Source organism: Solenopsis invicta, chromosome 3, assembly GCF_016802725.1.
Source record: "Solenopsis invicta isolate M01_SB chromosome 3, UNIL_Sinv_3.0, whole genome shotgun sequence".
NCBI classification, from domain to species: domain Eukaryota; kingdom Metazoa; phylum Arthropoda; class Insecta; order Hymenoptera; family Formicidae; genus Solenopsis; species Solenopsis invicta.
The window spans coordinates 16,687,165-16,699,573 of record NC_052666.1 but is presented as its reverse complement, the minus strand read 5'-3'; the positions used below and the strand labels follow the sequence as shown (position 1 = coordinate 16,699,573).

Below are 12,409 nucleotides of genomic sequence, written 5' to 3'. Positions count from 1 at the left end.
TGATTAAATTTTTTAATTTGATTGAATTTCTTCAGTTTAAGTATTTACGTATTTAAGTTAAATATAAATGCTTAAACTGAAGTTCGAGTATCTTATGTCAAACGTATTTAAGTCAAATACATAAATATTTGAACTGAAAAAATTTAATCCAGTTGAAAAATTTAGTCAACAACTTTTTATTTAATATGTGTACATTATATGGAAATATATATCACCTGATAAATCAGTTGTGAAAAATCGGAAAAAAATTTTTTTATTGTTACATCTGTATTTTGTATTCTAAATGTTTTTAACCTCAGGTATTACATAATTTTTTTATGTAGCAAAATACAGCAATGCTACAGCTACTTGAAATTTTGATTGTTCTGTGCAAGACTTCCGGTTCACACGCAGGGTTAAGCAAACGGTATTTTATTTTTGGACGACTCGTGATAATTGCATGCCATATTCGTGTCTTCCAGTGTGACCTGTAACATATTTCTATCGCTATTTTATTAATCGATAAAGAAAGTTTAATATGCATTCCTCTTATTCAGTTCACGAAGGCACAGAGCTATTGTGCGATAGATGTAAATAGACAATACGGGCCTTTATTTTAGGAACTCAGCTGGGACTCGACTTCACAATGTAGCACGCACGAGTAAAGTTATTCGTAGAGTTCTATACAAAATTATAGAGAAGGTTATAAGTTTCAACATATTCTTTAAATAATTGATAAATCAGTGTGCTTTTTTAAAGTGCAATTTATAACAGCGCGCAAGTATTTCAGAGCATTTCGCGTATTACAAAGAATTACAAAGGAAACTACTTTGTAATTACGATTCAACAATAATGAATTAATATATTGTAATATTCTCTCTCTCTCTCTCTCTCTCTCTCTCTCTCTCTCTCTCTCTCTCTCTGACGTGGCTTTAATGTAGCACACGGAAATGGGCTCTGTCCCACAGTAGTTTATTCATTAAAAAAAGTATCACACGGAGGAATTGTTATTAGCGATTACTATCTTCCTTCGCAAAGAAATTAATAACGATATCGCGCCGTATAGTACATTTTCCGAGTAATCGCGTACGTTACGCAATGTCCACGCGATCACAATTTATTTGCACGGCAAAGCACGATAATCCCTAGATAGGCGGCCAGGCGATGGGGAACGTGCGCGACCTAGCTCAACGAAGAGACTACGCAATTTTTCCGGTGCAACGTACGCGTATGCGACGCTCGATCATCCGTCACTAGGTCGGCGGCTTTCGAGGTTAACCAGCTAGTCGCTTCGTGACCGTCTGCGAGCCGGATGGTGGTCGACGAGCCGGTACTCCCGTCTCCTTTTTATGGCCAGGCTTACGTTTACGTACGCCTCTCTTTCTCTCCGCTCGCGCGATTGGAATCGTGTGGGTGTGCGAGTGCGAGATAGGGAGCATGAATGAGGCCCCTGATTCCGCGTCTAGGATTGTCTGTGCATAAACTGCGACGTAAACCGTTATCGTAGCCAGAACAATCGCTCGGGATTGCAGTTACGAATGCGTTCTTATTATTAGATCGACGCGAAATACGTCATAGCCTCGCCCATCTATAACTTTATCCTTCGCACAATGCGGGAACCTTTGGGGCGTAAAGATGAATGACGAAACATACGAGGTGTACGACTTTTGTATAGAAACGTAATATCGAATGCCACACGGAAAGAATGATTTTGTTAAAGTATCCAATCAATTATCTGGATATAGATCTGAAAATAAATTTTACTATCAAATAATTGTGATGGATGTTCAAGCATGACGAGCAGTGCTGCAAAAACAATTATGACATTTTGATAGCCTAACAAAATTATTTTCATTTTCTGTATGTGTATGTAACTAAATTTTTAAATGCTTTAGCAAAACCATTTTTTTTTTCCGTGCAGATGCAATTCCGTAATCGAAAGTAACAAAGGACTAGCTACCGCCTGGTTGTGAAAATATTCGGAGCTATTATTTTTAAAAAAACTTTTTCAATTAACGATATGATCCCTCTAGTGTGAATTGCGTTTGATTTTTACACACTTCAACTTTTTTTTTGTTCTAGATCGTGCACGATTACATCTTGATATTCAGAAAAATCTTACGAATATTAATTTACATTGGTTCGCACAAAACAAATTGATAATCCTAGAAAAATTTCTTTCATTCTATTATTTCCTCCTTTTTGTGAGATATTCTCCACGGTTTCTCTATCAAGCTAAACACGAACACAATTCTAGTATCTCGGAATATGCTACAGATATCTTGCCTCACGATGCGGAACATTCGATGCATCTGTACACGCAAACGCCAATCTAATTTCTATGACGTGCAACTACGTTTCTCATAGAGAATAAGCGACTGAACCATGGAGACGATTCCGAAACTCCTTTCAGCTTTGCTATCTGACAGCAGACAACAATGGTTTCTCTGTTGACCTCTTATGCTCCACATATTCGTCGTGCACCGCAAACTCCGCTTACACAAATATCCTACGCTCGTAGAGGTGTCATATACGGATAAAAGCGAAGGGACCGACCTCAGACGCGGGAATAATGCCTCCGTCTCACGCCCCTCTTTCCATCCTTCTTTAAGTATTCATGCGATGCTTCTCTTCGCCGTTGGTTTTATTCTAAGGATATTATATTCATGTGTGTATACCGCGCACCTTGTGCTTTGATATACAGGATTGTCGATGAGAGATTGCGTCCTTCAGAATCGATAACAGAAATTGTAATTGAGTACACATCGCTCCTTTTCAATTCATTTCAATTTTCAACTCGAAAGCAATTTTTAGAGACACTTTTTGCAGTAAAAGTATGAATATTTACTATATAAATGTTAACTATTGTATTTATATTGAAGAGTTAAAATGATCTTGTTGAAAGAAATCTTGGGAACTGTAGCGTCAGACGGTTAGAAAATATTTCAATTTTACCACTCACATTTTTTCGTGTTTTCTCATACCTAACAAAGATTATGAATTCTTTCTTATTGAAAATTGCTACCTGGATCCTTTTAAAATCGCATTAAAGAAAGATGAAAAGAATGTCTAGGCATAGAATTCTTCTCTTTTAGCTTTGGAATGGGCATAGAAAGTGCATGTAACAGAATTCTTAAAATATTTACGAAAAAGATATTTCGGCAGAATTTAGTTTGAAACTTGAATTTAATCTGATTAAAAATGAGATTCGTACGCTTTTAAAAAGGTCATGAAATTCAATGTATTCTTAAGTTAAACATTAAATTTAATGTATCTATAACTGAAAGATATGTGCATGAAATTTAGTGCACTTTTGACAAACCTTCAATTCTGTTGCCTATTTTTAACAGTGTATATAAAATATTTAATTCGGGCATCTCGATACTCTGAAACATATGCCGAGTCTCGTGCACTTAAAATTTTCATTGTGCGACATTGAAGAAGGGAAGGAAGGAATAAAACGTATTACGAATGTATCACGAGTACTATAACTAGTACTAGTCGATTTAATTTTACAATCGCGTTTACATTCGTTATCGTCGCTCACTGAAATTCAATATTGTTGGTAAAAGAGTAAAACTGTCGAAAGATCGGGTCTTTGCTTTCTTTGGATATCCCCGCGTGTCTATAGGGGGGAGGGGGGGATCGATTACGATCGATAAGCGTAATTGGAAGCGGCATTGTAAGTGTATTTGTGGCGCACGTTGCACAAGCACGACAGAGTTCAGTCATAACATTGGCGATAACGGGCGTTTTCTTTTTGACGATTGCTGACGCGAGGGAGGATGCAGCTCCTCGTGTCACACGTCAGAGAATTAGCGTATAAAGAACGCGCTGCGTTCCTTCGATCTGACGCAGTACACACAAACCTACCGGCTGTTATCCGCGCCTCGGTTCGCTGCCTCGTTTCGTATCCCGACAGCTGGTTGACTCACGTCATTTTACGCACGGGAGCGCACGCATTCCAATCGTCATCTATATAAATTGTCATTGTTTTCCTCGCAGGTGCTGGCTCCCAGGTGATTAACAGTATAGTGTATTTACATACGCGCGTGTGTTGTCGAATACGAGCCGAAGTCTCTGTCTTGATTCTTGTACGCGGGAGTAAAACACCTGAATTAACGTGGCGCGACATGTGAGAGTGCTTCTCGAGCGAATGCAATGATTTTTTTAATCGACAACAGATAACGTATCGGGTAATTTTTAAGGTTGATTAAAAGCATGAGAAACACAAGAAAAGTTTATTTTCTGATAATTTCATAACAGACTTTACAGTCAATTATTTATTAAATATAAATATAAAATTATACGTATCGCTTAATCGTAATCATTCATTTTTTACGTATATAACTTTTTTGCAAAAAATACAACGATATCTGTTAAATAAATATCAAAATTATAAAGATGCGTAATTTGGACATCATCGTTATCATCATTAGAAGAAGAAAGGGGTAGTGGAAACGATCAAATAATTAGAAGGTAAAGAGAAATCTTTAAACGGATGGATCAATATGTATCCGAACAAGGATATGCTTCACCGATCTGCCCTCCGCGCGAGAAGAGTAGTTTCAGTCGAAGTAACGAAGGTGAAGAGGAAGAAGAAGAGGAAGTGGTAGGATGAGATCGAGAGAAGGGGAGAAAAGGCACATAGAGACGACTCGGCGTAGTGGCGCCCATTGGGCTGTGCCTTACGTCACACTGCTAAATATATGCCTCGGCCGTTCCCAATCTCATACCCATTCTCGTTCTTCATTTCATCCCGCGTGCCGCAACGTGGAGAGAGATCCTAGGCGCACCGTCGTCACTGCCAAAGACATCTGCGTACGCGCTCGCATTTGCCGGCATGCGTGCACCTCTTCTCTTACTTTGTCCTCATGTGCGTGTAACCCGATATCGTGCGCCTAGCACGAGAGCCGCGGATGCAACGGCCGTGCCGAAATCGCGCGAGGCGACGCCGCGTCGTCGAGCCAACAATAACGTCGACCGATTGTTACTGACCGTACAATTACTCCGACTAAGCTAGATCTTGAAGATTAAGATGCTCGCGAGAGAACGCGTCTTCTGCTTCTTCTCTCGAACGCTCTCGAATCGTTCTTGCAGTTTTTCCAAATCGCTTTATAATTGAGCTACACAATTGAAATTTTATGCATATTTTATTCCGCTCTTTTATCATTCTCTTCGTTGCTAATTGATATCAGTGACGTGTACTTTTTTCCATCTTATTGTGATTTATTTCATTTTCACATTTCATTCGATTTTCGCTACCTTGAATCTGCAGCCGTATCATTTTGTCTCTTAGATTGAAACTCGAGTTTTAATGTTACATGAAAGTATGATGTTTTTATTCAGCTGGATGAATTATAGCAAGCCATTGAAGTAAGAAATATTCAGGGCAAGGAGAAACCTATTGTTGCGTATTTCTGTCCCTAATCCTGTTAACATCTGCCGACGACAGTTTCGCTCACAGAAAAGTCCCTTTCCAGATGTGTTGTCGTAGGCACTCTTTTTCCCTGCCCTTCCGCTCATTTTTTTTTCCTTCAGGCTACATAACCCAAAGGGCTATTTTATTTCCTTTGATAAGTGTAGTAAATTTTGTGACTTTCATCACACTGTTTTACGTCGTTTATTTCTTTATTTTGTTTATGAAAAGTTTATATATTTTGAAAATAAACTCCTCGAAAACTTATACATTAGCAATAATATGATACATACTCGATAAATCTTATAAGAACGAGTAAGATCTTAACGTGGTTCAAATATCTTTCAAAATTGCGTGCGAGATAAGATAGGGCGTAACTGTGAGATTTTTTTTCGCTTGTGTGTTTCTCGAGATAGAAATTCGAGAAGCAATGCTACACTAAGGCTGCTCGTTCATCGGCTGTAGAAGCGGACATCTTGAGGCGGAAGGGCAAACTAAACTAGGCTTCGGCTATTAGAAACGAATTCTGGGAATAACTGTTAGGGTCGATGGGAACACGGAGGGTGTCCGGGACCCTAAACCCACACTTACGCATCGACCAATTGCGAACAGACGCGTATATACTTCAGCTGTGCGAACTTGGCCTTGAATCTCTATATATGGTGACTCGTTGGAATTTTTACTGCGATCTCTTTTGAACTTCTCGTTTGCTTTGGGCTAGGTCAGAAAACAAGTGAATCTTCGAGATAACTTGGTCTTCCTTTTCCACGCCATATATTTCGTGAAAAAATTAAGTTTCTTAGATAATGCCGAGGTAAGCTCAGATGCGACGCTTAAGACGAAGCAAATTAAATTTTAATGTAACGTTTCGTAGCACATGTTATTTAATTTTCTTAATTCTACAACGGATATCTTTGTCTTTTGCATTTAGATAAGTGTATCTAAATGCAAAAATTGCACGACCAAGGAATGCAGAATATCGGTACGTGCAATGTACTGCATGCTAATGTCGGAGCACAATTGCACGTGGAACGAGCCTAAAATCTAAAATTCTCACCGTAGTCTCAATGGATACATTCTTTATAAATGAAAACTATCACAAGGTCGTTTACTGTTTATGAGCAATCCACGCGGCATCTTTATCATCCGTTCTCTCACCGTCCTCCCGTTAGTCATTCGCAGCTGATAGACGACCGCAGATATCGTGCAGAAACGTTAGTAACAGGCAGCTGACTGACGCCAGCCGGCGGTTATTTTTATAGCCATTATAAGGAAAAAAAAAGGAGAAATCGTAAAATGCAGTAAAGCCGCGTTATGCAATGTTCCTAGAATCGCTCTCGTAGAATATGCAAATGGAAGGTCGTCTATTCTACAATACTTGCGTGTGTCACTATTACGGTATGTACACTTCTCCCCCTTCTAATTCGCAAAGTTAATTATTCAGTTCTTCTCAAGTTAAGTGTGATGCATCATCGGGATTTTCATAGAATGCATATGCCGCCGCGTTTGCACATGTCATACGCTTGTAATCGGGTGATCCTCGCAACCCGCGATAACTCGAACGCGATTATCGTGTTTCGGCATATTATTCGGCGAGTAACGTCGCGCATTGTAAATCATAACGTTCATAAACGTCAACGGCAGTAAATCCAGATACGAACGGCGCTGTCCTTGTCGGGACAGCGCCGGGAACGACGGTGAACGGCCCAGTTCTCGGGAGGATTCACCGTCAGATGAAATGTACGCGCGTTGCGTCTGGAATGTACTCTCGCGATACTGGTACTTTTTTCGCGGCGTTCTTACCGAAGCGCGTCTACTATCCGGCCACGTTTCCTAGTCAATCGCAGCTGATAGGCAGCCGCAGATAGCGACGCTCGTGCGAAGGCACCGGTAACAGCCAGCTGAGTGGCGCCAGCCATCAGCTGTTGGTGACTCACGCGAGCGAGTCGACTGAGAGTTCGTCGCGGACGGATGCACACAGTCGCACGTCGTAACACACACGCACATACACACCAATACTAACAGGCGCGTGCGCCAGAATGCGCGCATGCCGTTGTTCGCGCGTCGCGTCTCACGAAAGCGCTCTCAACACGCTTTTTCCGCCTATCGGTGAAAATTCACGGGTGCACGTGCACCTGGGCAGAAGCCTCGAGTCCAGTGCAACGTTACCTTCGCCGTCTTTATTATTTTTCTCTCTATCTTTGCCTTCCCTTTTTTTTTTATCGTCGACGTTGGCCAACGTGCGTCGACGTATGAGTTTATAATTGGAACTAATTGCGCGATCAGCAGATGTCCTCTAAAGTGTATTCATTCGCTGGCAAATAATCGCCGACGGCCACTGACAATCATTGACACTTATAATGGTAACAATAGTTTTCATTTTTGATGCCACACGGTCATTCGAATTCTTAAGTTGTATACTTTGAGACAAATTAATCTCCTCGTGTCTCGTATCATTTTAATTCCAAATAAAATTACATACAAAATAAAATTTACTTGAAATATATTAAAATATGACTGCAGAAAGATGTTCTGAATTTACTTCATTAATTAAAACGTTTTCTATTTTGTTAAAAAAAAAATTACATCGTTTGCTTAATATTGTACTAAGTTGCGAATATCACTAACTCTGTTAAATATGCGGCTGCTTGTTTTTTTTTCCAATTTTTTGTTATCGAAGATAATTTGGCGGCATGTGTAGTCTGAGTATCATGTAACCTTGTAAGAAATTATCTCTTGCGGGTTCGTCTGCTGATTACGATTGTGGCACAAGCAACAACGGTTAATCACAGCTGTAGTATTTCCAGCTGTAGCTATATTTGAACTTTATGAATGCCAAAAATTAGATAGCAAAAATAAACATTTATCTCTAACTCAATAATCATTCAATTTACAATGCGTCTGTTAACCATGTTATCTCAAACCAACAATGCAAAGAGCGAAAATGTAATATATTATAATTTATGACTGACTGATGAGAAATTTTGTGTGTCGCAGTAATTTTATACGATATGGAAGATTAAATATTGTGAGAACATTCTGCTAAAAATATTACAAAAAATCATAATAATTATATAAGGAGCGTATGATATTCATGTTAGAAAAAAAAAATAGAAAAAATATACCAAGCATACATATAAGTTGATAACATATATAATATGTGTGCGTGTGTGAGGAGTCACACGCGATTCAGGAGATAATCGAACTGAACTGAGATACGAAGAATAGGCGACGTAGGGTATCTTTAGCGCGCGCGTTCTCCCTCGTACGGGTGGCAGGATTTCAGGGTGAAAAGGAAGGTAGCTCTATCCACTTCGCCGACCTACTTCGCCGCAACTGATCTGGCCGAGCGAGCGCTCTGCGGGTATCCGGCGAACGAACGAGCTGACGTCACGACAGCCAACCATCCAGCCAGCAAGCCGCCGGCGTACCAGCTGATCTAATATAACCACTCGATGAGAGAGTACGCCACGTGGATTTCTGGTTCCGTGGACCTCCACGTGCCGTTATGAATGATCGCCGATGAATGCCGCGGCCTGATTCAATCCCTCGTGTGTTACTCAGAACAATTCAGTCGTATTTATCGCAAGGAAAGACGCGGTCTTGTTCTCCAAAATGGCAGTATTAAGTGCAATGGAATAATGATTTATCGTAATATTAAATTGGTGATATTGGCTTCGATGGCTGTACGATGACAATTGTGACTTGTAAAATGTCAACGACGACGGCGACGACGAGAGATAGCGATGCCGAAATTAATATAAACTCTACGGACGAGTGACTTCATCGGACTACGAAATGTCACGTTATCGACATTCCGTATCGCTTTAATTTACGAATGACGAGGATATATTTAGCGTCGTGGTATAGAGATTGTCTGTTTTTGAAGTTGTAGCAATAGCTAATACCCCGGACGAGAGTTAAACTGCGGAATGATGCTACGTTATAACACACTTCGGCCATTGTAAAATCTTTGATGGACGATCGTGATTTGAAAGCGTTATTACATCGCAGAATGATGTACGATTATGCCTTTGTGCGTGTGGTCGGCGCTCCGCGGTATTTGAGTGACATCTTCGAATGAGTAACTGTTAATATTTCATCCAAAGAAAATTACTGGACAAGTAACAAGCGGTCAATAAAGCATCGTGACGTTTAAAGACGCTCTTGCTATTTTTACGTATTATTATAGTCTTTTCGTAATACGTTTTACGAACAATAAGCGTTTTTTTCATATTGCTTGATGTTTTAACATTTCGTTTTTCTGAAACAGCATTTTATTTCATTTTGTTTCTCTACGATCTAGTTTATGATTTAAATTAGTTTACGGCCAAAATTAATCTAACAGGTTAAATTAATTTAAATTTAATTCATAGCAATATACGTTTCCCACTCGTTTGAGTAAGTTTCATTAACTATTTTTATGCTGGGGCATTATTGGAAAATCATGAAAGGAATGTTTTGCAAACGATCGTTTCACAAACAAAACTGATTACGCGTTTATTTTTTCGGCGAATAGCTTTTACATTCGTTCGTATTATCGACACGGCGTTTCGGAGCAAGGAGCAAGGTCACGGTCTTCCTTGCTGAGTCATCCTCACGGCACTGTACGCCATCTCGATCTTTCCCTTCCTCAGCTCTCTTTCTCATTTGCTTTTCTTACTGCTGCTCGTTAACGTATAATTTTCCCAGCTGCTTGTTGTTTCCTCATTTACCGACTTTACCTACAAGTTAGTCTACAACGTTACGGAATGAGCATTGCATTATTAAGGACTTTGCTAACTTATTTATAAGTTTCCCGGAGTAGACTACACCGTGTAATCATACATAACGACGAGTATATAACTTTGATGGATTTAATGAATTCTTCCTATCAGTTTTAGTATAAAATGATTTTTTACATTCACTGCCCTAAAAGAGAAATTGGATTTATGAATTTAACGATGTTTGCAGATATTTTAATACGCAGTTTCGCCAACAAATTGTTGTTCTTTATTTTAGGTGTACGAACATTAATTTCGAACTGACACACATTAGTGAAACAAGAGAAATTACGCTTGAAGAATGTAACGAGTTTAACGAAGTTATATACTATTACTTGACGTAAAAAAACCTGTCGATTATTATTTTTACATTTGCAAATAACTTTTATTGTAAGATTTCATTCTACATATGTTACACATGTTCTGTAATATCTGTTAAACTCTGCGGTTTGCCCATTTCTTTTATCTATGATCGCGATTATCTTGACCGCAAGCACACACGAATGGAATTTCTAGACGTTTACAGCTAACAAACATTTTATGCTGCTCTTTAACTGAAATTTATACTTACGTGACGTTTTAAATACGTGCTTACAGTTGACCTTTATGATGAGATCTATTCGCGATATTCGTAACAGTATACGTGCTTTATTATTCTCGCATTAGTTACGTGACGATTTTTAATTAATATTAAGGCACTTTATGCATACTTAGGAAATTAATAAAAATGCTAGAAATATTTGCTAGAACTTGATAACTTTTAGATAAACAAGCCTCAAAATAAATAGCATCAATAGAAGTAAAGATAGAATAGAATAACAGAATTATATGTACAGTTAAATGAGACATTTTAGAGATATCGAAAAGCAAAAGATAATGACGCTAGCAAATCTAAGGCCTATCAAATCACAGATTTCGTGCGACGGGGGCAGAGGTGTTTGCGGACGTGCGAGCGGTCGGAAGCGCGCGAAGAAGCCTTTGAAACCGCCGTCGAGAAGCGTCAACGACGTCTCGCTTCATTGACCGCGAATTCAACCGTCCACAAGTCCCGTCGCCGTTCGCCGCGTGCGTTTGACAGAGTAAAAAGAGAGATAGAGAGACGGAGAAGACAAAAATGTCTTGCTTTCAATTTCCTTAAAAGGTCTTGAGCTACAACGAGACGGGCGGGTGTTCTCCCGCGTTTGATCTCAATCGCGGCGGAAAATCTGACGAAACGCCACGCGTTTATGCGTGTCAAATATGCTTACGCGCGTGCATTAGAGTATTCTCTTTCTCTCTCGTTCGCGTCGCTTTGATTCGAGCTCTATCTTGTTGATACTGTCTTGTCGTATTGAAATATTTTGGCCATGGACATTATCGCTCGACGGAAATGTCTCTTTTTTTTTTTTTAAAGCGATGATACGTGCATCTGTCTGCATGCGAGTTAATTAAAATAAATTGGCGCAGATATAAATATACATAAAGATTCGAAAGTTCAAGGAGATCGCAGCCTTTTGGTACTTGAAAGATTCGAGTGCCATCATTTCGTGCACTTAAATTGAGATCTGAGATTCTCCAGAGGTCGGTTAACCGCGAAAATTTAATCTAACTATGTAATAAAAGGACATGCGTTTGATGATTAAAATAATTACGAATATTAAATGTTATTGCTGTACGCGACGCTTCTGCCGCACTAACAATACTTCGCTATCGTATGATTTAAAGTTTTAAGATAAAATATCATCAAACTCCGAATTATACATACGTAAAGAACAAAATCTATATTCATTATAATTCATTTGTCTGCAGGAGTGTCGAGACGGTGGACGACTCGGTGACCACGAGTGTGACGGTCGCCGAAGTCGCTGATACTCAAGAACGGCAACCGCAGCAGCGGCAACAACTGTCGCAATCAAAAGGTAACGTCGGGGCTGGTCGGCGAGTTGCTAGTCAGAACGTTGCGTTGAGCAACGGCAACGGTATCAGCAACGTCGGCCGTGTCACGTCGCGCAGCCACATGGAGCAGGAGAAGCGAATGCGGCGAGAAATCGCCAACAGCAACGAGCGACGTCGTATGCAGAGCATCAACGCTGGATTCCAATCACTGAGGACGTTGCTGCCGCATCACGAGGGCGAGAAACTCTCCAAGGTAAGTCGTGTGTGGCTTTATATTGACCCCTGATTGGAGTCGTGTGTGTTTTATTTCATATTTTTAATGATAAAGTCATTATTATTTGTATTATTTGTTGCAAATATTATAAATCTTCAA

General features: G+C 39.6%; 1 protein-coding gene across 1 annotated transcript in view; it reads left to right on the top strand.

Annotated features, from left to right (window-relative positions):
- Positions 1-12,409, top strand: part of LOC105202762 (helix-loop-helix protein 11) — a 146,508-nt gene that overhangs the window by 6,607 nt on the left and 127,492 nt on the right. Inside the window, exon 2 of the mRNA XM_011171426.3 lies at positions 11,950-12,289. Within this exon, the coding sequence (XP_011169728.1) occupies positions 11,950-12,289 (340 nt within the window). The remainder of the gene's footprint in view (positions 1-11,949; positions 12,290-12,409) is intronic.